Source organism: Danio aesculapii, chromosome 14 (genome assembly GCF_903798145.1).
Source record: "Danio aesculapii chromosome 14, fDanAes4.1, whole genome shotgun sequence".
In the NCBI taxonomy this organism is placed as follows: domain Eukaryota; kingdom Metazoa; phylum Chordata; class Actinopteri; order Cypriniformes; family Danionidae; genus Danio; species Danio aesculapii.
The window spans coordinates 28,418,322-28,445,885 of record NC_079448.1 but is presented as its reverse complement, the minus strand read 5'-3'; the positions used below and the strand labels follow the sequence as shown (position 1 = coordinate 28,445,885).

At 35.9% G+C, this 27,564-nt stretch overlaps 2 protein-coding genes across 3 annotated transcripts; one reads left to right on the top strand and one right to left on the bottom strand.

Moving 5' to 3' along the window:
* The first annotated feature begins 248 nt into the window (after nt 1-248).
* On the top strand, nt 249-13,422 carry syvn1 (synovial apoptosis inhibitor 1, synoviolin). The gene is made up of 16 exons (XM_056472485.1): nt 249-463; nt 1,176-1,313; nt 1,426-1,518; nt 1,602-1,754; nt 3,586-3,634; nt 3,861-3,964; nt 5,677-5,803; nt 5,889-5,988; nt 6,355-6,420; nt 7,712-7,828; nt 7,909-8,066; nt 8,151-8,297; nt 8,903-9,043; nt 10,603-10,786; nt 10,900-11,006; nt 12,739-13,422. The coding sequence occupies exons 2-16, from the start codon at nt 1,182-1,184 to the stop codon at nt 12,909-12,911; spliced, it is 1,851 nt and encodes a 616-aa protein (XP_056328460.1). The 5' UTR covers nt 249-463; nt 1,176-1,181; the 3' UTR covers nt 12,912-13,422.
* A 2,565-nt stretch (nt 13,423-15,987) lies between these two features.
* Nucleotides 15,988-27,409, bottom strand: gpr137 (G protein-coupled receptor 137). 2 transcript variants are annotated; one of them, XM_056472753.1, is made up of 8 exons: nt 27,285-27,409; nt 26,207-26,827; nt 26,062-26,111; nt 23,633-23,873; nt 19,905-20,048; nt 19,692-19,820; nt 16,995-17,119; nt 15,988-16,462 (listed from the first exon to the last, which is right to left on the bottom strand). In XM_056472753.1, exons 2-8 carry the CDS (start codon nt 26,549-26,551, stop codon nt 16,369-16,371), a joined length of 1,128 nt encoding a protein of 375 aa, XP_056328728.1. In that variant the 5' UTR covers nt 26,552-26,827; nt 27,285-27,409; the 3' UTR covers nt 15,988-16,368. The 2 variants fall into 2 exon arrangements, with proteins under 2 accessions (XP_056328728.1, XP_056328729.1); XM_056472754.1 differs by lacking the exon at nt 27,285-27,409 and adding an exon at nt 27,015-27,259.
* Nucleotides 27,410-27,564: the final 155 nt, after the last annotated feature.

Below are 27,564 nucleotides of genomic sequence, written 5' to 3'. Positions count from 1 at the left end.
TTCCCTTCTCTTTGAGTCTGAACCTCATCATGTCTTTAGACTTGTACTTGTTCTACTGTCAAAAAAATGAATAAAACATGTCTGAATGCACGGAAGGGCAATTTTTATAACATATCTGAAAACATAGGGGGCAAATTTCCCTAGTTAGACTACTCAATACCTCCGTGAGCTTTTATTTTGAAAGCGAAACAGCTGTAGGCGTGACCGTGGTTCAGTTTTCTGAAAACTGCTGCGCTGCGCTGTCTTCACTCTACTGGCAGGAACGTCTTCTCGCCGGAAGTGAGGTGGCCTTTCTCGAGAGCAAGCGAAAAATAAACACGTATCCGTCAAGGGGCCGCGACTACAACAGCCTGGAACCAACAGGACTGCTTTAGATGGAAGGATTGAGTCGAGACGCAGTTATTAAAAGCTAAACGCAACAGAGGGCGTCTGCGTGAAGGAGAAATAACGGATTCCTGCGGCTGTAAGTAAAGCTCAGTGCGTGTCATGTCTAGACTGACTGACTGACTGCTGTATCTGCTCGGCCAGTCTGCTCGTTATTCCTGTCAGCATATGGTTGGGTTATTAAAACATGCCTTTGAGGATTTAGTTCAGTGTATGTTATCTGAGTCGTAGATTTATTACAACTGTCAAACTCTCTTTAGTAGCCTTAATGCTAACTGTTCAGCAAATGCTGCCTGTTTGAAACCAAGAGGCATGTAAACATTAAACAGACAACAGCGAATAATACAACGAAACTAAAGCTCTGCTCAAGTATTTCTGCTATTATACATTTTTAAAATGAACCTAGTATGTGTTTAATCATATTCATGCTTTTATTTGGGCTTTTACTTTCACTTCAAGTATACTGGGAATGTCTAAATTAGGTATGTAAATCTCATTTGTGTGTGCTGAAATTGCTTTTGATTTTCATGAAATTCTGTGTTCCTTTCATTGAAAGCTCACAATAACTTGTCTTTAGACTTTGTGTAATATAACCGACACCTTTTTATAATGTTAAGAAAAATAACGCTCTGAACATTTTATTTTGAAATTGGTAAGAAATGTCAGTGTACAGAATAAAACTAAAGTGATGGTTTATTCAAAAACATGAATAGAAATGTGAAACATGACCCTCAAAACAAGTCCTCATTAAAGCTGTCACTTATAATGTGTTTGTTTTCTCTCCTCTGTAGTGCAAGATGGTGCGAGCCGCTCTTGTAACAGCCACCAGTTTGGCGCTGACTGGCGCAGTGGTTGCCCATGCCTACTTCCTCAAGCACCAGTTCTACCCGACTGTGGTATACCTCACCAAAAGCAGCCCTAGTATGGCAGTAAGTCAACATCATTTTATTTAGTGCCATTTATTTAGTGTCATATCTTGATGGAATGGCAGTTGTACACTGCGAACTGTGCAGGTTGACTTATCTACTGTTTCTTTTGCAGGTTTTATATATTCAGGCTTTCGTTTTGGTTTTCCTTCTGGGGAAATTAATGAGGAAGGTCTTTTTTGGGCAACTGAGAGCTGCTGAAATGGAGGTTGGAGTCTACATTTATAAGTGTACAGCTTAAAAAAGTTCTCTATGTTATTCTCATTTGTATGTTCTTTATATTTCTTTTAGCACCTGATTGAGCGCTCCTGGTATGCAGTGACAGAGACCTGTTTAGCCTTTACCGTCTTCAGGGATGATTTTTCCCCTCGCTTTGTGGCCCTTTTCACCTTGCTGCTTTTCCTCAAGTGCTTCCATTGGCTGGCTGAAGACAGGGTGGACTTTGTGAGTAAACCAAGATTTTAAAGACACCAGTTGAAAAGTGTCAATTTCTCTGCATGTGCTGGATTTCTTGGGTATGAGTTTGAGTAAAATTGGAATATTTGTTTTATTCTATAAAGGTCTGAGAAAGTTTAAAATAAAAAAAGTATTATCATTTAGAACAATTGTTAAAATGTCGATATGTCAGAACAGCAAATATTTTAAGTTGAAAATCAGATTTATTCAACCACTATTGTTTACTTAACTGTTCTGAAGTAAAATCATTGGTATTATGCAGAACAAAGACAGTATCTTGTTTTAATTTTGGAAGAAATCAGTAGTTTACAGAATAAAACTAAAGTTTTTCTCAAACACAATAAGTCATAATTCCAGAGAATTATTAGGGTTATTTGGATTTATTAGGTATGGGTTTGTGAAAAAAGGTTAATGTTTGTTTTATTCTATAAAATTCTGATAATTTTAGATAGTTCTAATGTTTTAAGTAAATGTTTTGTAATTTAAAACGCTTGATAAAATGACGATGTGTCCGAATAAAAAAAACTTTCAATTGTTGTGATTTTAAAATCAAATTTTGATGTTGGTTTCTTAACTAGTAAAATCATTGTTATGGTTTTGTCTAAAAATTGAATGTAAACATGTTTCAAAGTAACATATTATGCAGTACAAAGACAATATTTTTTGTTTCAATTTTGGAAGAAATGACATCCATAGTTTACAGGAAAAAAAGGTTTTTCCTCAAACACAATAAGTCATTATTCCAGAGAATTATTAGGATGATTTGGATTCATTAGGCATGGGTTTGAGGAAAAATGTGTGAATGTTTGTTTTATTCTACAAAGCTCTGATAATTTCAGATTTTTGAAATAAAATATTATAATTTAGAACACTTGAAAAAATGACGAATAACAGAATGTCAGAGTAACAAATTTTCATTTGTTGGGATTTTAAAATCAAATTTATTCCACCAAATGTTGATTTCTTAACGATTCTAAAGTACAATCATTGTTATTGTTGTCTAAAAATTAATATAAACATGTTTGAAAGCAACATATTATGCAGTACAAAGACAATATATTTGTTTTAATTTAGGAAGAAATGACATCCTTAGTTTACAGAATAAAACAAAAGTTTTCTCAAACACAGTAAGTCAGAGAATCTTTCCTAAGCTGTATATTTTAAATGAATTGTTATAAAATATTAATTGATAAATAGTATTTGAGCAATTTCATGCAAATGTCAACCTTTCCATAAAGTTTTCACCAAAAATAGCGCAGCCCTTAAGTTTTTAGTGTAGTCTTGTATTTTACAGTACTTTAAAAATACTCAATGTCTCTGTCGACGTTTTCAAATAATTATATTTAATTTACCAAATATTTCACATCTGTCACATCCAATACAGAGAGGGGGTCTCATTCATAATGAAGCTTTCTCCTCATAAATGCAAAAATGTCAAATAAAATAAAATTAATCATTTTAATTCTATGTTGAGCCAACTCTTATCCTTTTGATTAGCACTGTTTCCTTTGGGTTGTGCAGTTTAATTCACAGAATTTCTACAAAGTTTGTTGTAGACTTAACTCGCAAACATTTTTGGTCACATCCAAAACGCATATTTATTCTCCTTATTTGAAATCTGAAAAATTGTTTACAGATTGATGCTTTTATTGTCCCATAACTCTGTGGTTTTGTTGTTTTGGAAAATATAAACAGGTGTTTCAGTAAAAATTTAACATATACCTTCTCTTTGAATTTCTGTTTTAAGTTTTTGCCTCAAATGTCACATCCATAACGCTGGAATTGCTCGTTTAATATAATATTTCCGTTTTATTTTTAGATGGAGAGGAGTCCAAATATCTCATGGGTCTTCCATTTCAGAGTGCTCTGTGAGTAAAGTGTGACTGATTCTCTGTGACCTGTGTAATGTTCAACCAAATATATCTTTTACTTCCTTTTTACATGTGAAACTTCTAACCCGCATTTTCGCATATGCAAATGTTTGTGCTGCACCTGCGTTTTGATTTTGAAGTCATTTGACATTAGCTTGCCATATTTGGCTAATTATTGCATCATTTTGTGAGCGTGTCACTAATGCTCTTTACTCTCGTACAGCTCTAATGGTGTTGCTGGGAGTGATGGACTTTCTGTTTGTCAATCATGCGTGTCACAGCATTATAACAAGAGGAGCGTCAGTGCAGCTGGTTTTTGGATTTGAGGTGAGCATTAGTTTATTTCTATTTGTCGATTGTGTGAGATTCTACAAAAGTAAATGTCAGTAATATTTATTTAATGAAGTTTAATTAGACCTTTAATAAAGGTTAGTTGACTCATTCTCAGGTAGTGTTGCGAGCATTGCAGTTATCCCCCACAGTTGGCTGTTTTTTAAATAATGCTGTTGTGGTAAAAATTAAGTTCTAGATTGCAATCTTTTGGGCTACTTTCATAATGTGATGAAGCTGCAAAATATTTTTTTTCTCGCAAATACAAAATAAAAACTGAAAATTGTTCCCTGAATTTGTACCTGGCAACCTAAAAACCAATGCTAGTGAGTGAGTATAATGAGTCTGACGAATGCCACATATTAAATAAGTGAGACATTAGTTATGCCCATGTCTGAAAAAGGTACTAAGAAGTTAATAGTCTGTGAATAATATATATAACTTTGCTTTTGAGGAAATCCAGGAATTGCCTGATTAAAAATTAAAAAAAAATGTCATTCCTTGTTGGTGAGTTTTAATTGGGATGCAGAAATCTCTTGGACCTGGCAACCCTGTTGTCATTTCATTAGAAGCCTTTAAATAATTTGTTCATCTTTTGAACACAAAGAGAGATATATTAAGTCTGTGATATTTCTGTCTCTTCATTAAAAGTCTCTTCACACACAACTTTAAAACGTTGAGCTCATAAATTAAACTCCTATGATTCGGGTGGTTTAATCCAAATATTATGTAGAGTCATATTTTATTTATAAGGTAGACAAACATGCTTTAAGGGTGAAAGCCAATGAATGAGTTTTGGGTGGGTGGACTCTCAACGGAGGGACAGAAATTTGTCAGATTTCATTAAATTGCTCCTCAGATTTGTTCTGAATCTAAACAAAATGCTAAATGGTAGGGCTTGGATTTGACCTAAAATAAAAATCTTAATTAATTGAACATTTTAATTCGATTACTATTAATGAACGATTATTTATTTATTTAATGTTTTTGAATTCATAGTTTACTGACAAGTTGTGTAGTCAATATGCCACATATTACAAGTGAGAGATTTTTGAACAAAGGGTGCATTACTTGATTTTAAAATAATTGAAGGAAACAATCTACTATTTATGATTATTTATTAAACATCAATGCTGAACAACTGAAATTAAAACACTCTCTTCGCCGCCCACTGTCTTCACCGCTACCAAACCGACCAATCACCAAACCTTTGATATGCATCGTTGTGACGTGCAAGTACATTTTTTTGAGAGGTGCGCGGGTATGTGAAGGCTCTGCCAGACTGTACTCGTGCCCCTGGCAGAAGTATAATGTCATAATAATATAATAAGTAGAAATCATAATATAATAAGTGTAAATCAGCTTTAACAGAGCGCGGTCACGTGACTCCACACACGTTATTGAAAGTATTTGGGATTGATTATAGAATCTGAATGTTGATTTCGAGTACTTTTCGATTAATCACCCAGCCCTACTAAATGGATTGAAACTGCATTTTTATTTTGGGGTACGCTTACAATTTAATTAATGGCCCTAAACTTTCTCAAACGGTGTCACATGACTTGAAATATGTTGTCATTTTAAAACAGGTGAGCAATTTGGAAATCAGAGTTTTTTTTATATGGTTTTTAGAAATCAAATGGCTACTGTAAATCATTTAATGTTATGAAATTTGACACATTATGAAAAGTATTTTGCTTTTGTTTCAGTATGCGATTCTGATGACTATGGTCCTCACAACCTTCATCAAGTACACTTTACATACAATTGATCTGCAGAGTGAGAATCCATGGGACAATAAGGCCGTCTACATGCTCTACACAGAGCTCTTTACAGGTACATCACACAGACCAATAGTGTGGGCTAGTTATTTATTTTGAAGCCAATGCGTTAACAGACTGATATTACATTTGTCCTTCAGGTTTCATCAAGGTGCTTTTGTATATGGCGTTCATGACCATCATGATAAAAGTGCACACCTTCCCTCTGTTTGCTATTCGACCCATGTATCTTGCAATGAGGTAAGTCATACATCATCTTGTTTTGTTTATTAGTAACACTTTTTACAAGTTTATTTAATGCAGTAGATCATAACATTACCAAAATATGAATTACAGTATATTTACAGTATATTTACTATTTGTTAAAGTTAGTTGACAATAAAGTCTTTAATTGTTAGTTCATTTTAACTCCTAATGATAACTGATGATAAATTAACATGCGCAGCTTTGGATTTTAATAATGTATTAGTAAATGTTAAATCATTGATTAATAAATGTGTCAAGTATTGTTCATGTTAATAAATACATAATTAATGAAACCTCATTGTAAAGTATGACCACTTTATATTATTCTTTTGCAATGGGCCTAATGTTCGTCTTCATCAGGCAATTCAAGAAGGCAGTAACAGACGCCATCATGTCTCGACGAGCCATTCGTAATATGAATACTCTGTGAGTGTCTCCCTAAAATTCCTTAATTTGCAAGTTATATTTTAAACAAAATATATTTTTATTTTGTCATTGTAAAATAACTGTCATTTTTATTTTATTATGTGCACATTGTTATATATTATGAATAATTTCTCTACAGTTTTTAAATATCTTTAGAACATTTTTTTTGCTTATTCTTATATTTCATGTTTTTACTTGATATTGTGCCATGTTTAATATTGACTATTTTATCTTTTTTTTTCCCTTGTTTTCCATTGCTTAGAATTTTCACAATTTTATTTATGGTGTTTAAAAAAGAACCCTATGTTTTCCAGAAAACAATTCATGACTAAAAGTATTGCTTTTTACTTAAAAAAAAAAAAAAGTACCCATAAGTCACACTGGAGTTTAATTTAGTTATTTAGTAGTAAATTAAAATTTGATTCGGAAATGAAAATAAAGTCCTAAATAAAATGAAACCTTTGCATACGTAAATTTCCTCTTACTCCATAATAATTTATAATGGGTATAAAAAAGAAAGCAAATGTGTATATAAAAAAAATGAAACTATACAGACATTCGCTGAAGTAACATTCATTGTAAAGGTCAGGCCTGGCTGAATTTGTTGAAAGCGAAATTGAATTCATAGACTTGTGGGAAATAAATCAGAATCAGAAAGAGCTTTATTGCCAGGTATGTTCACACATAAATATATATTTTTTAAAAATAGAAGTAAGTAGTGAGTGCAAATATACAGATTGACAAGTGTATGTACATGTTTATTACTATATACAATGTTATATGTGCAGCTGTTATGTGCAAATTGGCATGTAAAGTGTGTTGTTAAATAAGTGTATATGTGTATAAAAGTGTATATAGCAAGTAGTGATGTTGGCTCCACAATTATTATCATCAAGTGTTCATGAGATGGATTGCCTGAGGGAAGAAACTGTTTCTGTGTCAGGCTGTTCTGGTGTGCAGTGCTCTGTAGCGTCGACCAGCAGGTAAAAGTTCAAAGAGGCAGTGTGCTGGGTGTGAGGGGTCCAGAGTGATTTTGGCAGCCCTTCTGCTCACTCTGGATAAGTACAGTTCTTGGGGAGTAGGAAGGGTTGTACCAGTGATTCGCTCAGCAGTCCGAACTATTCGACGTAGTCTTTGGAGACTATACAACTATACAAAACTATACAAATACTCACGTGTCTCCTATTTGTCTGACAATTTGTCAATGTTTTGTTGTAAATTACAGATATTAATAATAAAATGCATTTCAGAAAATATCATGTTCATCACGGCTTCCCCTGTTATCTTACAGCTATCCAGATGCCACCCCTGAAGACTTGCAAGCCACCGACAATGTGTGCATCATCTGCAGAGAGGAGATGGTGACTGGAGCCAAGAAACTGCCGTGCAACCACATCTTTCACTCGAGGTGCATGTCCACAGTTTGTGACGAATCTCCCTTTGATTATTAATATCTGCATGAATATTCACTTTTTTCTACCATTGCAGTTGCCTTCGCTCGTGGTTCCAGAGACAGCAGACGTGTCCGACCTGTCGTATGGACGTCCTGCGAGCATCTCAGCCAAACCAGACGCCTGCCCCTCCTCCAGCACAAGCACCTGCCCCACCTGCCCCCGCCAATGCCCCTGTACCTCCACCTGTCAATGGTACAACTGCCAAAACCAAGCCAGTGCTGAATCTGATCTGTGCGATTTATTAGTATAGTAAACCATGTCTGCTCTGCTGTGCAGTTGCTCCAGGGATGATGCCTCAGTTTCCTCCTGGTCTGTTCCCCTTTTGGGGTCCTTTTCCTGGTGCGCCTCCACCTGCTGTTCCTGGAGCACCGGCAGCTCCTACTGACACTCCACAGCCCAGCAGTGATGGAGCACAGGGTTCAGGTAAGCACCTTTTTCTTTTTCTTTTTTTTAAAGATTTATTTTTAGCCTTTTTTTATTAAATGGGACAGTATTTAGAGAGGGGGGGAGTGGGGGTAGGGTAGGGTAGGGAAATGTCCTCGAGCCGGGTTTCGAACTCGGGACGCCCTGACGTGCTACTGCACCATATGTCGGCACGCTAACCACTAGGCTATTGCGCCGACCAGGTAAGCACCTCTAATGTTACACACACTTACTAGGAAAATAGTAAGTTCCATAGCAAGTCTTATTTCTAGTTCAATTACTTAAAAAAATCTTAAATCAAGAAGCATTTTCTAGACAAGCAAAACATATTGTCTTGTTTTAAGACTTAATGTGGCAAAATAAAGTGAGTTTTTCCCTTAAAACAAGCTAAATAATCTGCCATAGGGGTAAGCACAGTAATCTTGTTTTTTTCTTTTGACATTCTTTTAAGAAACTCACTCAATTTTGGCATTTAACGTGTTAAAACAAGACTATAGTCTATAACAAAATGCTTCTTGGTTTTAAGTATTTTTAGATATTTGGATTAGAAACCCGACCAAAATAATCAAAGTAATTTTCATTATAGTAATTCTTCTGTCCTGTAGAATCAGGAGCCGGCAGTTTATCCCAGTCGAGTGCAGATGGTGCCTCTGCTGCTCCAGGAGCTTTGCCTGGATTCCCCTTCACCATGCCACCACCTTTCCCATCAGCTCCATGGCTGCCGATGCCTCCTCCACCACCCTTTAGTAAGTGTAAAGCCCAGGACCAGTGTGAAAGACACTCTGGACAATTGAACTTGTTTGAGGAAAAAGAAAAGGCAAATTCATTCTTGTTTATGTGGCTTTGATTCCATTCAGTTCAGATTTTTGATCCTTTCTTTTTTTGAATGCTCATTATTTATCTGCATTTCCTTTAAAGGTGTCATAGAATGAAAATCAGGCTATATCTATGCATAATTGAACAATAAGATTTTAGTACAAGTATTGTTTGCTTGTTCTCATGTAAATTTTAGGATTGAATAATCCTGGTGAAAAACAGGACAGTTGGAAAAACACACTGACTTTGATCTATGTGGCCATTAATATGCAGGTAGCGACTGATTGGCTGCAATGTTTCCTAGTGAGATTACAACAGTCATGTGTTCCCTTGTTTTTAACTTTATCTAAACTTATTTTATACTTACTATGTATGTAGTACACTTATTTTGGAAATGGAACGGGTGTAAAGAAAGAGTAAATGAATCTGTGAAGCAAGCAGCAATGTATGACCACAGTGTTCACAGCTCGTCAGAATGCAAAATGCGAGATAAATGGATTATAAGTTTAAGAAGCTTGCTGCATGTGTTTGTAATGAGACAACAGACACATGTAGACTGCTTAATATGAGTGTTTAATGCACATTTGTGCATCATGTCAGATTGCTTAGCTGTGATTTTTATTTATTTTTCTGGAGTGAAGGGATGCCAATACATTTCAGAAAGTCATCTGTTTATGCAGAGTTAATTAATTCCTGCATTTTCATATACGTTAAAACCACACAATTCCTCTCTAAATACATTTCTGTCAGCCCTTTTTTTGTTGTGTATACTTACAGTTTAGTCTATTTTTCATCCACATCACAACTGGGGTGCAAAATATTTTCTGGCAGCCTAAATGTATCTCACTCGCTCCTTCTAGCTAGATTAAACTTCTCCAAAGCTTCAGTTGAAAAATGGAATTTAACAAGGAATCTACTCATAAAAAAAATAAAAAATAGTTTGACAACTGAAGAACATCATACATGGACATCACACAGGCACTGACATGAGCTGCTGGAGCGTCAGAGCAGAGCTTATTAATATTCATGACCATTCCAAAAATGCTCAAAATTAAGCATATCCTATTAGAGCCAATTCCTAGAGTTGGAAATGGACCTATAAAACCATTTCTGGAAAACTTTTGCATGAACTTAAGCCACATTCCTTCTATTTAGATATCAGAGAACTATTTAACATTGTTTTAATGAATCAATAGCACCTAGAAAATGTTAGCTTAGTAGACGTGGAATCTGTATTAAAATACAAAACCTGGTCACTGAAATCCTCCTACTCGATTAATGAAATGTGTATAAAATCATACAATGATAATACAAGTTTATCTTAATCAGAATCAAGGAAAATCAACTGTTTTTCATGTCTGTGTGGTGGAACTAATGAAAAGTTGACATTTAAGAAAAGCATAGAACCCTGAATAATACTTAATGTACAAAACAATCCCTTGTAGTTGTACAGTATATTGGATGAATCCTCCATGGTTGTGTTTTGTAGTGTCCTCGATGCCGCCGCCACCATCCAGTCTGTCCAGCATGTCTGAGGCTGAGCTGAGAGAGCTGGAGCAGGAGGGCCGGCGGGGTCTGGAAGCCAGACTGCAGTGTCTTCACAACATCCACACTTTGCTGGATGCCGCCATGCTCAACATTCACCACTACCTCAGCACAGTGGCTACTCTAAGGTATGCAAACATGATCGGATCTGCTTGATGGAAAGTTGCACATCCAGTTCATACCTCTGAAATTCCCATGTATTTTTTTCTGTTTGTGTTTTTTTACTCCACTTCCTGTTTAGTCCTCCAAGATCAGAAACGAACACTGGCGAGACGAGTGAATCTGTGAACGTGGAGTCGTCTCCGTCCACCGCCAACACAGAAACGGCCGGTCAGGAGATCCAGAGCGGTGAGTGGGAGAATGAGGAAAGATGACATCACTTCCTCAAGTAAACACTGATACACAGCAGGGCTGATGGTGAAAGGTGCTGAGATGATTGCGGTTTCTGAAACATGCACAAATCTCTTATTTTTTTATTTTATTTATGAAAATATGGGTCAAAGCGAAACATTGAAAATAGCATTTTGGACATTAGAAAACGTCCCATTTCATTTTCTTTGATATGATCTAAAATATACACCAGAAATGTGCTTATACACCGAAAAATCTTAACAGGCATATTTCAAATAAGTACCATTTGCTTTTTATTTTAATTTGACTTTATTTTACCATTATTTAACCAGGAAGTCTCATTCATTCATTCATTCATTTTCTTTTCGGCTTAGTCCCTTTATTAATCCGGGGTCCCCACAGCAGAATAAACCGCCAACTTATTAAGCATGTTTTACGCTGCAGATGACCTTCCAGCTGCAACCCATCACTGGGAAACACCTATACACACTCATTCACACACATACACTATGGCCAATTTTAGCTAACCCAATTCACCTGTACCGCCTGTCTTTGGACATGTGGGGGAAACCGGAGCACCCGGAGGAAACCCACGCAAACACGGGGACAGGAAGTCTCATTGAGGTTTAAAATCTCTTTTACAAGAGACCTGGCTAAGGCAACAGCCTTTAGTGATGGGTAGGCCCACACGGAATCTGAAGATTTCCACAGATTTTTAGCCCATCATTAATTCTGTTTATTTACTTGAGTAAATGTGTGTAAATCTATATTAATTCAGTTTTTAATTTAATTACAGTGATATTATTGACTAATATGAAAACGTTCAACTGAATTATGTACAATGCAGTTTGTACAGTGATATTTTCTGTCTTTCAGTAGATATATTATATGAGAGACTTGCTTTGTTTACCAAATAAAGTGAACCTAATTGGATTAGCATTTTAAACATTAAATACAAGTTAAAAATCTATTATTTTTATTTCATATTTCATTTTTTGTCCAGTTGGCTACAGCACAAACGACTGTTATCCAAAGTCTTGCCTAATTCACCAACTCACCTACGTATCCTCAAGTGCTTTGAAGTGTGATTTGATTTATATTAATTTATTTTCATGTTTGTTTGTTTTTTATCCGATGTTTGACGTAATTTCTACGAAGATAGGGTGGGACATAAAGTAGCTCCTCCCTTTTAAAAAAAGAGCCAATAGCATTTTGGTTTTATCACAAAGAGAAGCATCTTGAAGGGGGCGGGGCATGTCAGAGAGGATTTGACATAGAATGATTGATCGATTTAGGCGAGCTTTGCATGTTTGTATCAGTTTTCTATCTTCCAAACACAAATGTTGTCACTGTTTTGAAGCGCACTAGCTTATAGATATCCTTAAGACTAACATACTGAGACTAAGATCTAAACAAACGTTATTCTAATTTCACTGGACCATTCACCTACTCATGCCTTTACATGACACTTTAAGCTGAATACTACTGCTGTCCTGGCAAAGTTGAAAGAAATTGGTTATTAGAAACTAGTTCTAAAAACGATCATGTTTAAAATGTGTTCAAAAAGATGAATTAAAATACTGAAGTGAGTTAATTACATGTTTAACTCACTTTATGTAAAGTTTATTTGACCTCAAAAATGAAATCCATTTTTTTTTTCTTATATGTATGCGTGTATATAATAGATGCATGTATACATGAGGCCACTTTTCTGTTCTGGTGTCCATAGGAGAATCTATAAATGGAGCGGCAGGCTTTTCTCAGCCCGACTCGACCACAGAAGGAGAGAAAGATGTCAAGGAGGAAGATGAGGATGATGGTGAGCCGAGCGCCGCCGAGTTGAGACGCCGCCGTCTCCGCAAACTGGAGACCACAAACACTCCTGATCACGACAACCTTTAAAACTAGCATCCATCAATTGACTTGTGACTCTAGAAACACTTCTTACGGACTCTTGGCCACTTGTTCAGACGTCAGTCTATCTGAGAAACGTTCACGTGTTCTTAAATGTCATTTAAATGAGGCACAAGGCGCTGTATGGAGGATCTGTCATCATCACGCACCGGAGAACTGGTTTCTGGGTAATGAAGCGTGACCATCTAAAAGCTACAAAGCTCTGAATCCGAGTATTGTTGGGACTTTCCTCTCTGAATGTGATTTCTGGTTCTCGGAGGAAGATGAAGGTCTGTGGATTTCTCATGTGCCCTTAAAAGTGGATGTTTCCCTCCCTTCTTTGTGTATTTTCATTATTTCTAGCTCTACGTTATAGATTTCTTTTCTTAGATCGACTTTGGTTGTGTTTGAGGACGGCCATGATCTAAACTGCGGAGTAAATTAACTTACTGTACATAATGTATAAAGTGTTTTATTAGGAGGATCTGTACATACTCCACAATAAAATGTTGGAAACGGACGGACGGATTGGTGGATGTCTAGTGTGGATATCAAATACTGCTTTTTTATTTATTTATTTTGGTTTTTATTTACTTTTTGTTTGTTTGTTTTATTCAACATTGAAGCATTTGAGCTCAGGTGACCATAAAGTTATGTTAAAATTCTGTTAATCATAATAATGCTGAACAGAAATATATCAGATTTTACACAAACAAATTAATCAGCTCAACTGTTTTCAATATTGTCTCCAGCAACAAATCCATCTGTTAAAATGACTTTGAAAGATCATGATGCTGAAAATACAGCTTTAAATCATAAGAATAAATTCTAAACAAAATATATATTCAAATGGAAAATATTTAATTAAAATTTGGACAATATAAGTTGTTATGTTATAAAATGTTTTTTTTTTCTCTCAAACAAATGTATTTTAGCGAGTATAAAAAAAATATTCAATTACTGACTTATTATAAAGGGAACCTCTTGTGTAAAAATCACTTTTGTAAGTTTTTATGGCAACAGTCTGAATATAACCTGCTTCTAAGGGTTAAAATATATTATTTTAAAATGTATTTTGTAATCACACTTGATGATAAATGTCTGCAGAAACCCTTTGATTGACATTCTCCCATTGTACGTGTCATCAGAGGGGGAAAGCCCCGCCTTTTAGTGATGATCTCTCCCTCATTAGCATAGGAAGTTAGTCTTGTTTTTGAATCTGCCACTATGCAGTTTAATTCCAAGAACAATGAGAATGGATTTGCCAGGTCACCTCGAAAGAACTGTGAGAACAAAACACGTCCTGTGAGAAATACGACGCTACGTTCTTCCTAATGGTCACATGACCTTCACGCCTTTTTAACAGAAATTATTTAAACATTACAGCATTTATACAACGATTAGTTTTTTCCCTTTTCACAATATATACTATGCATATAGACTTTACGAATATACACTGCACAACACAAATAAAACTGATTTTAATAGGGATTTCAGCAAATAAACACCCTTAATGTGTTTGTGTTTGTTATTAAGATTTTCATGGTGATGTTTACTTTCGCCTTCTCATTTAGGAAACCTCCCCAGACAAATAAGTTCTATCTGTAAACTTTAATGATAAATCTATATAAAATGCTGCACTTCCCACCTCCTTTATTCAGCTGCGATGACTTCAAATTTTGTGCTCAAGTCTGCATCGATGCATCCTCGATATCAGGAACACATCCAGGAACTTTCACGCATCCTCTGTTCCTGCGAGCTTGAGTCTTGGAACTGAACTTTGACGTTGATTATGACGTTAAATGAGAACACGAGGACGCAAGAATGCTGAAGAATGCATATTCAGAAACAGCCACAGTCATTTGTAGCTCTGCCCTCTTTTGAAAAGAAGATCTCATTTGAATTTAAAGCGACGGTCACCAGAATGGCACAATTAGGATCAAAGCCTAAAAGGGGCAGTTTTAAAGAGTTATAAGAGTGGTATTTTGGGTTGAAACTTCACATACACAGTTTAGGGACATCAGAGACTTATTTTCCAACTTGTAATAAGTGGCATAATAGGTGCCCTTTAATAATAATATTGCAATATGTTAATCAGACAAGTTGTCTAATTTTGTGACAACACAATTGACACCAATATTGATTATTAATATTTATTCATTCATTCATTTTCTTTTCGGCTTAGTCCCTTTATTAATCTGGAGTTACCACAGCGGAATGAACCACCAACCTATCCAGCATGTGTTTTACACAGCGGATGTCCTTCCAGCTGCAAACCATCACTGAGAACATGCAAACTCCACACAGAAATGCCAACTTACCCAGCTGAGGCTCGAACCAGCATCCTTCTTGCTGTGAGGCGATCGTCCTACACCCACTGCGCCACCATGATGCCTTTTTATAATAATTCTTGATCAAAACAGCCCGCAGAAACATTTTTTTTCCCCCCAGTTGATGCATTTACCAAATTTCTCTTGCCAATCATGAGCCAATTGTTTGTTTTGGTTCAATTTGGAATTTCCCCAACCGTTGCAGAGCCCAGGGACTCAGAGTGAGCGCTCCTACTTGGCCACACCCTGATCCTGCAGACACACTTTGATTGACACTCTACCTTTGTACGTGTCATCAGAGGGGGAAAGCCCCGCCCACTAGTGATGATCTAAGCCTCATTAGCATACGAAATTAGTCTTGTTGTTGAATCTGCCACTATGCTGACACATTTGTAGCTCTGCCCTCTTTTAAAAAGAAGATCTCATTTGAATTTAAAGCGACAGTCACCAAAACGGCACAATTAGGATCAAAGCCCAAAAGGGGCTGTTTAAAAGTTCTTTAAAACATTATATGTGTGGTATTTTGAGCAGAAACTTCACGTACACACTCTAGGGACATCAGTGACTTATTTTTGATCTTCCAAAAAGTGGCATAATAGACCCCCTTTAATGATAATATTAAAAATGAATGATAATATTGCAAGTATGTTAATCAGACAAGTTTTCTAATTCGATGACAACACAAGTGACGCCAATATTGATTATCACTACTTATCGAAGTTCTCAAACTAAATGATAAGACATGTAGGCACAGAAAATATTAAATTACTTTATTTTAAAAAATATATATTGTGAAATATCAAAGCACAAGCTTTGTCCCAAAATTACTGCTCCCATATAAACCATTAAAAATGACATCCTTTAATAAAACATGGAGAATAGCTTCATCAATGATTAAAAAGATCAATTTGGTAACAATCATAACTGGTCCCTTATATCATCATCATCATCATCAGCTTCTAGTCTAGCTGTGGTCAGCTTTTAAAATCAAGGTGCAACTTCAGAAGTACAGAAGCTTCTGATGCATAATAACATTAGTGCAAAACAACGCTATTGAGCTGCTCAACCCGGAAGAGGTAATGCTGTACTATTGCCTGAGAAGATGAGAGGAGGATCTCTGCCGCAGCGCATCATGGTCAGGTCTGTGGAGTGGAGTATAGAGAGTGATGTCGACCGCTCTGATCTGTCCTGTTGAAGAGGAGCGGAGTCGTCTCACTCGAGCCAAACCAGCTGCGGACCAAATCAGAGGCAACGTCACAACTGAGACTACAGTCAAACCTTATTTAGACACCGGAGGCCTGTTCCAGAAAGCAGGTTATGTGACATACCCAGGTAAGTTAAATCCCAATGTTTATTTTGCTAGAGCATATTGTTATTCTTTAGGTGAACAATAAATCTGTGCAGTTTAATCTAATGAAATGTTTCTTTTGGTAATCTTCATTCAAAGTCCGACCATTTGCTTGTGAATTTGGAGTGGCAGTTTCTGTGGATGCCAGTTTCAGCCACAATATTCTTAAACATCTCTCTCTTATCATTTACTATGAGGGGTGGTGTGCAAAACAAAGCCCCGCCCACGTAGACATTAGTAGGCGGTAGCTGCATTTCTCTTATATTAAAGCAAAATTTCTATGGTATGAGATGAGATCAGTTAACTGGCTAGACATTAAAATGTTGTTTAAAATGTGCGAACTGTGATACGTGTGTGAATAAGACTGTTAATGCTAACATATCTGAGCAGTAATACTCAGCGAACACATTATACCTGCTGTGAGGATTGATGCTGCGAGTCCAGAGAGATCCCATATCATCATTGTCATCCATTCCACGAGGATCGTCGAAGAAATATGAGCGTGAGCCTCTTGAGCTTAATATGGCAGGACTGCGGCTCTGGTAAAAAAGTAAACAGAGCAAACAGGTTAGTGACTCAACACTGCCATTGTCTGTGGATACAGTGCACAGACTATGCAGAGTTTTGATGAAGAAGTTCAGCCATTAGAACTTCCGAATGATGTCACTGACTTTTGTTTGAACAACACACAGCATTTGTGTACATCCGAGCACTTGTGCACTTTAGTCAGAGCAGTAAATCAGTGATTATGGTGTTTATGTGCTGTGCCTCTTTATAGAGAATATAGACTTGGCGTACACCACATATTTGAATGGTTTCATTCATTCATTTTCTTTTCAGCTTGGAATGAACCACCAACTTATCCAGCATATTTTTTATGCAGCGCATGCCCTTCCAGCTGCAACCCATCACTGGGAAACACCCATACACGCACAAATACTACGGCCAATTTAGCCTACCCAATTCACCTGCACCACACGTCATTGGACTTGTGGGGGAAACCCACATGAAGACGGGGAGAACATGCAAACTCCACACAGAAATGCCAACTGACCCAGCCGAGGCTCGAACCAGCGACCTTCTTGCTGTGAGGCGATCGTGCTACCCACTGCGCCACCGTGACACACCAAATTTTTTCTACACTGCAAAAAATTATTTTCTTTCTTCGATTTTTTGTCTTTTCTAGTCCAAATATCAGCAAATTCTTAAATCAAGGAGCATTTTCTTCACAAGCAGAACATTTTGTCTTGTTTTGAGAAATAATATGCCAAAATTAAGTGAGCTTTCCTTTAAAACAAGCAAAATAAAGGCGGTTTTCCTTTTGACAACAATATTTTGCATACCCCATTGGCTTGTTTTGAGGAAAAACACATTTAATTTTGACACATTATCTCTTAAAATAAGACAATATTTATTGTACTTGTCTAGGAAATGCTTCTTGATTTAAGAATGTGTAGATCTTTGGACTAGTACTTGATAGTTTCTATGATATAAAGTGGTTTAAACTCCACAGCAAATTCTTTCAATTCAAAAATAGTTATCAGAACAGAAAGAGGAATGAAACATTATTAAAAACATTTTAAAAAACTGCAAATTTCTCAAATCAAACCTTTGATTTAATTAATAGAAATGGTATGTTTTACAGCAGATATGAAATGAGACTGTTCCTTTCTTGCAAGTTTCTATATAACTTTATCATCATTAAATTAATTATTACATTTATTTTTAAATACTAATACAAGAAATATATGCATTCTGTGAGATGTTATAATTATTACTGAAATATACTGAATATATTTAAAAATTTAATTTAATCTTGTAACAACAAAGCTGAATTTTAAGCATAATCCCTCCAGTCTTCAGCTTCATAATATGCAAATTAGTTGCTAACATTTATTATTATTATTATTAATACTGATTAATGCTGTCTTTCTGCTTCAGGAAACTGTGATGCGCTTTATTCAGAATGACTACATTTTATGAAAGAACATTTATTGTAATATATTTGTGTCAATATCAATATAGTTGTGGTGTGGCTAATCTTTTAAAATTCATATACTACATCGTTATCATTATAGTTGTTGCCCTTGATGTTAATAGCTATGTTTCCATCCAAAGATGCGAATTAAATATATGTTCATAACTGGAATTTCGCATATAAGACGTGCGAATAAAGCAGCGTTTCCATCTTCCGAGTCAAAGAGAACAAAATCGTCACTTCCTGATTAACTGCCGCCAAATATCAACAGTAAAGATGGAATTTGCTGCGGTAGGAGAAGTTGTGTGAATTTTTTATTCATTTAATAAATGACTTGCGCCTCAGAAGGCAATATGCAGACACGCAATGAATGCGTGGTGGCGTTTGAAGGCGTGAGACACAGAGAACAGACTCTCTTGACAATTCTGGAGGTCATTAATAACACTAATATTGGTGATTTACAATGATCAAAACAACATTTCAGATGTTTTATAGTGTGCTCAGCCTGCTGGTTTGTGCATTCACACACATTTTTATCATCACATGATCTCATAACAAAATCACATGACTTTTTTGTAATGCGCACACTGGAATTTGATCAGTAAAAGTGTTTCCAACGTAGCTCATGCGCATCTTTTCTTATCGAATAAAAAGCTTATCCTACTCAGTTATGCGCGTACGTTTTTTATGCACATTTTCAAAATGTATGCTCATGACGTTCCTATCAACTGTTTTTTATGCACATATCCAAAATGAGCATTAAAAAAGGTGTCTTAAATAAAAAAATTACGCCTGCGCCTGTGGTTTGGTGGTTAGTGCGTCAGCGTCGGCGGCCCGATTTCGATTCCCGCCTCTCGGTCCTGTGCCGATCCTTCCCCTCTCTCTGCTCCCCAGACTTTCCTGTCAATACTCTCTACTGTCCAATCAATTAAAAGTAAAAAACCCGAAAAAAATAAAAATAAATAAATAAAATAAAATAAAATAAAATAAAAAATAAAATATAAAATAAAATAAGAAATAAAATAAAATAAAATAAAATAAAATGTGTCTTAAATAAAAAATAAAACAAAAATCATTCTGTCTCTGCAGTGTTCAACAGTAGCATATTAGCCAAATGGTAAAAAAAATGTCACCTTCTGCTGTGGAGGCTGGCGAACTCTGAAGATGAAGATGAGCAGACTAGTAGGCAGCAGCTCCCAAATGAAAAGAACAATGCCGAAGATGATGTATCCTCTGTCCCCCAGCTCACTCTGAAGATCGGCCTTTCAGGAGGACATCAAAACTTCTCAGACTGACAGTCACAGGAATAAAACATTTTCCAATTAGCTTCAAACAAAAAGGCCCACCTGATCAGAGATGTTGTACCAGTCGTAGTCAAAGGCCTCGATTTTATGATTCTCCGACAAAAACAGCACCGCAAGATTGTAACAAGCCCTGCTAGAGAAGAGCAAGATCACACCAGCTCCCAAAACCGCAGTCCGACAGAAATCCTGCAAGCCAAAAACAAAACAGACTATGGATGTCAATGGTTACCATTAAGGATACACTAACATAGATTTTTGGGCTGATTTCGATAACCAATAACTCTTTAGATTTAGAGGTCGATAACCGATATATTAAATATAAACGGATATAAAATATAAATATTTTAAAATGTTATATTTTTATACAGTGAACAACTGATTTTATTTTAAAAACTTCATAAAAATTTCAAATGATCTTAGAATAGCCTATACAAAGCAAAAAAGCAGCAATTGCCAAGAATAAATGATTTCCTTCTCTTCGCTTAGCAAATTAACTGACTGTTGCATGAAAATAATAGGTTAAATAACAAAACGAGATTTTATTAATAATAAGTTAAACAAATATATTTTAAATAAATTGAAAATGAAAGAACTGAAACCAGCTCAAATGTTCTTGAATAAAATGGGTTACAGTAATGTACAACTGTTAGTCGCTGGGTCGTTTGATACTTTTATCACCAAACTCCTGCAAGATTCTCTTGTGCTTAGACAAAGTTATTTATCTTTCATTTATATCAGTTATTAATAGCTGATTTAAGTTTTGCCAGCATGCGTTGACTGCTTCATCAAAAACACAGAATATAAACATGTTTCATCTTATGTGTGTCTAATCGCATGGAATGATAATGTTTTTTTTCAAAACAGCCAGAAGCATGGCATTAAGAATTTAGCAGGGATGCTTTGATCAGGATTTTTGAAGCCGATACCGAATATCGATTCCTTGTCATTGTTATCGACCGATACCGAGTACCGATTCTGATGCTAATGCATAAAGCACATTTTCCCTCGAAGTATGATACTTAAGTGGAGAACTCACCTTACCTAAAAGAATAAATAAAGAATGTTGCTTATAATCCCTTAAACACATCTCTTATAACCATTTAGTCCGGACATGTCATGGTCAGAAGCAGATTTACAGAACAAGAAAAATGATTGACAATGCAAACAATGGAATAATCATTTAACAGGTCTCACATGTTTAACATGTCTGTTTGGAGAAGTTAAAATGCAATCCTATAAATATCTGACTTCTTTACTAAAAGGAAATAGGCCTTTAAACTTCTGTTTATTGCAATAGGTATATTACAGAAAGTTATGTCTATTCATTTAACCTAACAACTGAGAGAGAGAGCTGTTCTCTCTCGTCGCCATGATTCGTGTCTCACGGAGCAGCTATGAACATGCAAGAGACTCGTGGAGTTTCCAGCAGAGGTCATACGGTTGGATGAGACACTGGTCACAGCAGCTCAAAACACTGGATATACAATGCTTACAACAGAGACCATCACTCGCATGAGTCGTGCCAATAAACTGTATAAACAGAGGTCGCACCACATCTGTTTGCAGCACAGCGCAGCCATCGCTCTTGCCCCATACATCATTTCTCTTCTTAGGTGTTGTAATGCTGCCAGGTACGTACATGCATCTCCTCTGCGCAAAATCATTTTAAAAATCCTAAACAAACACTCGGTTCAGTGATCGGTTCATGAGATCAGCCATGAACCGGGGAGTACTGATCAAGTCATAAAATGTGATTACTGATTTCCGGCCGATTGATCGGAGCATCTCTAGAATTTAGCAATAAAATATTTCTTCTTTGCGTAGATAAATGGCAATTCCATTTGCTATCATATATTATATCCCTTTTTAAAAACACATATAAGCATATCCGTTTTGAGGGAGTCCTGTGGATAAGAAAGGACGGACTTTGAAGGAAATAAACAATGTGAGGACAGCTCCATTATAGTGCAGCCGAACTGGAAACTTTATGCGTATGCACCGGACAAGTCTGAACAAGTTCCCACATGTGCCGTGCGCAAGGCATGGAGTTCTGTTCAATTATCTAATCTATCGGCTTAAAGATATCGCCTAATTTTGATTTCGGACCGATAACAATAACATTAAAAATACCGTTTATTGGTTGATATTGATATGGCTGGCGATATGTCATGCATCGCCGATGGCCGACAGACATCACATTGCTGAGCCGGCATCGCAAACCTCTACCAAGCTCCCATCGCAGCAGCAACCCACTCGTGAAAAATACACACTTTGGTCCCATTTACACTACGTCTTAGTTTTAAAATGGCATTTTCGAACGAAAACGATTCACGTCCACACTGGCGCTTCACCTAGCTTTTCTGAAAAGCCCTCCTTCCACACTATACCGCTGAAAAGGCAATCAAACAGTGCATCTGTCCACGCGCATCTGAGCTCCAGCAGTCAGCGGGTGCTTTGAGAACAAAACCTCAGAGAGCAGTGTACGTCGGACAGTTTATCAAGGATGTACCGCTGGCTGGCGTCTCACTATAGTTGTTAACCGCTCTATTTAATTAATCTGGTCTACATCTAACGACTCTTCATCTTTTAAATCTATCATGTAATGTGTCACAGCGTCAGCACACTGCTTCAATCTTTCATTTTTACGCTTGTACTTAGTAATTTTAGCGAAAACCTCAGATACTGTTGGTTGTGCACCTTTTTTTACCAACCAAGTTTGTCGACGCCATTATAAGGACACAGATCACTCTGCCTATTCATGCCAGAGTCCCGCGGAAAAAGTGATTGACAGGTGGCCATCTGTGTGTAACTCATCTTTATTTATTTATGATTTGGTTATGGGGAAAACAAAGACCATGCGGGTCAGGTAGATGAACTGAGGCAACAAATAATTATTTTGTTATGAATTAATTAATTATTCATAAATAATTAATTCACCGCCGCCTACGACAACGATATCTTCGTCCATCGCGATGTTTCACATTAGACATCGTACAATGCCAAATTGGTCGACATCGCCTAGCCCTAGTTTGAAACCAATGGAGGGAGAGTAGATAATAGCTGCGTCCCAAATCGCATACTTATGCACTATTCTACGCCATTTTGTAGTATAAATAGTGTAAGTAGTGCGTTCACACTAAAAACTCAAACAATAATAAGTGTACTAGAATTACCTGGATGATGCACTCATTAAGCCGGTAAAATGAAGTGTGTACCCAACAACCGCAGGTTTGCTCACATAACGGAAGGGGTGGAGCTATCGGGTGCACATGTTGGGTAACTTTATTTATTTTGGATGGTGAAAGTAAAATTCTTCTACGAGAGAGATTATAGCGCCTCCCGATGGCGAATCTGGTTATACTCATGGCAGGTATTATTTAATAGTTTGGTCATTTGTTTCACTAAATTGGCAACCGTCAAACATCATCAGGGAAACGGTTTGAATTTCCGCTTAGTAAAAAAACATTAGTGCTCCATTTGGGACAACACTACATACATATACTATGCTGCTGAGTGTGTGAGTGCGTAGTGTATAGTATGCCATTTGAGACGCAGCTAATAACAGAATAATCATATTTGAGTGAGCTATGCCTTTAAAACATTTAGGCTTAAATAAAATTTCACTAAAATACATGCAAGAATGAACCTGGAGTCCTCCATGATTTCTGTTCTTCATGATAAAAAAGCGCCTGAATGCATCACACTTGTAATTACACATTTAGATCATTTGGTATGAACAATTAAAGCAGAATTAGCCGTTGAGTATGCACCTTACTGTGTAGATAAGGGGTAGTAGGTAGTGAGGATCGAGTTAACAGGAGCAGAGATATGGCCAGACACACAGCTTCCAGAATAAAAAGGAGATCATTCACCAGCACCCGAACCAGAACCAGACTCCATGTGTTTTCATCAGCTCTTCCAGAACCGTCATGTTGTCCGAGGCTCGCGCAAACTATGTTGACACACAGGAAAATGAAGCTCATGGCTGCATACACACACCGAGCCGTCCGTCTAGAAGTCAGAAGACGATCAGATGATATCAATTAATATGCATGTACAACAGTGATTCTCAGCATAGTAAACTACTAAATAATTGATTCTCATTGTGATGAAGCAATATTGATATTTAAATCCCCCAAAATTGATCTTTCACTGTTTTCAGTTGAGGAATTTAAAAAAAAATCTATAACGTGCACTAACCTGTTTACTCAAAATAAGCTTTGTAATTTAGTTAATTTTGATATAGAGGCTTCAAATGAAGTTCATTTTCAACCAATAAATATCCTGTTGATGCTGTCACAGATTGCAATAGGATAAAATAAACATAACTGAACAACAGAAGGTATGTTGAAACAGCTTCCGTATCATGATGTGTCATGTAATCACTCAACCAGGGTTTCAACAACAGACAGACATCAATACAGCAGCTTGTCACGTCCTCTAATATTTACCTCAGAAAAGCAATTAAATGCCTCAAAAAATCTGTTGACTCTACCTGTTTCTCACTGATTAATGCATTTTTGATTAATTACAGCATGTTATTTTTTAATTAACGGCATTTAAATGTTTTTTTTTTCATAAACAAGTATAAACCAAACTCTTTACATTGTTATTATAATGTTATTAATACAATAACTTCCTTACGTATAATGTATTGTACCAAGTGGAGTTCCCTGTACAATTTATTTAAGAAGTTAATTTATTTTTTACCTGTGGACTGAAACCAAATCCTTACTAAAATGATTTAAAATGAGAAAATAAAGTAAAAACAATAAATAATTAAGAAATAAAATATTTATTTTAATTCTCTCCCTCAATAACAGTTTTTTTCTAAAGATCTAATGTTACTACTTTTTTAAATATCTACATTTTTTTTGCATTATTTCTGACATTTTATGAAAATGTGTGATATATTGCTAGTTATGTAAAGTTCTGAAGTATTTTATATATTTTTTTAATTTTTATTTTTTAATAATACAGTTGCAATCAGAATTATTAACCCCCTGTTTATTTTTTCCCCCAATTTCTGTTTATCGGAGAGAAGATTTTTCAACACATTTCTAAACATAATAGTTTTAATAACTCATTTCTAATAACTGATTTATTTTATTTTTGCCATGATGACAGTAAATAATATTTGACTAGATATTTTTCACGACACTTCTATACAGCTTAAAGTGACATTTAAAAGAAATTGCTATATTTGGGTACTCTAGTTCTCTGCTGAATCATAATGTGTCCATACAAAGCACCATAATTTATGGAATGATTATTGCGAAGAGTGTCATTCTAAAACTGTGGAAATCAGATTCTGTTCCTCAATTTAAGACATGGTAAACTTATCTTACTCAAATATTGCACATGGAAAGAGTCCGTTATAGAGTTATTGATAATCTTGCTAAGTTTTACAATATATGGCAACCATTTCTTGATCACCTGGACCAATATAATGCGGATTATGAGCAGTAGTATAATACCTAATATGCTCACTACCCCTGTTGACTGTCTCTTTGTATTTTCATTGAAACCATTTATATGCCCTAATTGTTTTTTTTTAATAATAACTTAATTTTTTTCTTTAATTATTTTTTGTTATCTATTTTTCTTTATTTTAATTATTATAACCATTATTTTCTTTGTATTATGATGCTTATTCCTTGTATTTTTTATTATTGTTGTGTTGTTTGGTAATTATTGAAAAATGTTAAATTAATAAAAACACTTGTTAAAAAAAGTGACATTTAAAGGTTTAACTAGGTTAATTAGGTTAACTAGGCAGGATAGGGTAATTAGGCAAGTTATTGTATAACAATGCTTTTTTTCTGTAGACTATCGAAAAAATATATATGTAGCTTAAAGGGGCTAATAATTTTGACCTTAAATTGTTTTTTTTAATTATTAAAAATTGCTTTTATTCTAGCCAAAATAAATCAAATAAGACTTTCTTCAGAAGAAAATTTTTTTATCAGACATACTATAAAAATGTCCTGAATCTGTTAAACATTATTTGAATTATCAAAGGGGGGTTGATAATTCTGATTGCAACTAAAATTTCAGTAAAATGTGAGTAAGTAGAATGTTATTCTATTCAGTAAATCACAAACAACAGGAAAAGTCCCAGGGCCTTGCCCTTGAATATTGTTATTCACAATGGAGTAAAAAAAGGTTGAGAATTAGCGATGTATGTAAATGTACTCACAGTCCTTTGCTGGGATCTATGTTGAATACACTTCTAACTTTAAACAGTTCCTGTCAAAATGAAATATTGTTATTAGGGAGTGGATTGGTTCTTCAACTGTGCAAACACACGGCATCATTCTTTATGCAACCTTCACTTGTCTTACCTGAGTAAAGTAAAGGTTGAAGAGACTGAGGGTGAAAAACTGCAAACAAACTGGGAAGCAATAAAGGAGCCAGTAGACCGGAGTGGGCAGATGGTTGGCAGCAAGGGCATCGTGGAAATAAAACGAAAAAAGTGTTGTGCGAAGCGCAGCCCAGAACAGGCAAAGAAAAAGAAAAATACTCTGGTAGCTCCACCGTTTATGCCGAAAGAGTAAAAGCAGCCAAAGCTGAATGTATACGATTAGAAACAAGCCCCCATAAAGACAGGTGTAGAGAACCGTGACCCCCAGCTGCACCGATGGGGCCACGGCTGGTCTCATGGGGGACGGTGGAACAGAAGTGTGCATTATGATGAGGAATGTTAAAATATATATAATACACACTATACACCAAAGCTTTAAAATAAAAGAAAACAAAACCGGTATAAAATGTCAAGATAGATCATATTAGTAAAATGATAAAACAAAACTCTGCCATGTTTGACTGTAATGTTATGAATTATCATTCGTCTGATTTATTTATTATCAGATAATATTATTAAATTCAGGATTTTAAAAAAATGCACGACGAGAGTCTGAAATGCCCTTTATCAGAATTCCTCTTGATAATCTGTGATCCTGCACCTTCAAAACAAAAACGAAAGCGTTTGTGAAAAACCCAGAAATGTTTTAACGTTAAACAATTCACACTGATTCACATTGAATGCCAAACAGAAAATAAAAACACCTCGTCCGAAAACAAAGTCTCTTAATTAACTGTAAATGATCAGGGGTTTTGACAGTCGCGATGACAGCTCGACCGTTTACTCACCAAGTTAAAACGGTTCATCTTCTGAGTCGAATTTGTGTAACGACACAAATGATAACAGTCTTTAACTTTTTAACTAATTTAAAACAGTTTAAAAACTGAATAATAATAACTTCAGACTGACCTAAAGTGGCTAGCTGAGCGGCTAACGTAGCTAGATTAAGTTTAAAATCGATATGCTAGTTCACAAGTCCCGCTGGTTTTTGATGTAAATAAGCGACACACACTTTTAAAATCCCCTTAATGTATTGAATTATATAGATTCAACAATACCTTACGAACGACTGAGATAGTGTAACCGACGTAACAAATACTGTAAATCCTTTCCTTCATCACTTGGGTCACATTCCTGTTTATGTACTGCGTTATCAAACCGACTCATCGCTGATAGCGACATCAAGCGGCGCTCGCTAGTAATGAGAAACGTAAACAAATGTGTTTTCCTCCTGTAAAGACCACGCCCCGTTGGTAGCGTCACTAGTGGTGGGCGTGGTCTGCAGGCCACTGTATGGGCCTCTCATGAAATCTTACAAAACGTACAGAGCAGTGGGCT

Excerpts from the sequence above, each read along its gene's own strand:
- syvn1 (XM_056472485.1), top strand. The coding sequence starts at position 1,182 with ATGGTGCGAGCCGCTCTTGTAACAGCCACCAGTTTGGCGCTGACTGGC. Across the intron at positions 5,804-5,888 it reads CTACACAGAGCTCTTTACAG|GTTTCATCAAGGTGCTTTTG; the intron begins GTACATCACACA and ends TTTGTCCTTCAG. Across the intron at positions 8,298-8,902 it reads TGATGGAGCACAGGGTTCAG|AATCAGGAGCCGGCAGTTTA; the intron begins GTAAGCACCTTT and ends TCTGTCCTGTAG.
- gpr137 (XM_056472753.1), bottom strand. The coding sequence starts at position 26,551 with ATGCACACTTCTGTTCCACCGTCCCCCATGAGACCAGCCGTGGCCCCA. Across the intron at positions 19,821-19,904 it reads GGTACAACATCTCTGATCAG|GCCGATCTTCAGAGTGAGCT; the intron begins GTGGGCCTTTTT and ends TCCTCCTGAAAG. Across the intron at positions 17,120-19,691 it reads GCCAGCCTCCACAGCAGAAG|AGCCGCAGTCCTGCCATATT; the intron begins GTGACATTTTTT and ends CTTTTTTACCAG.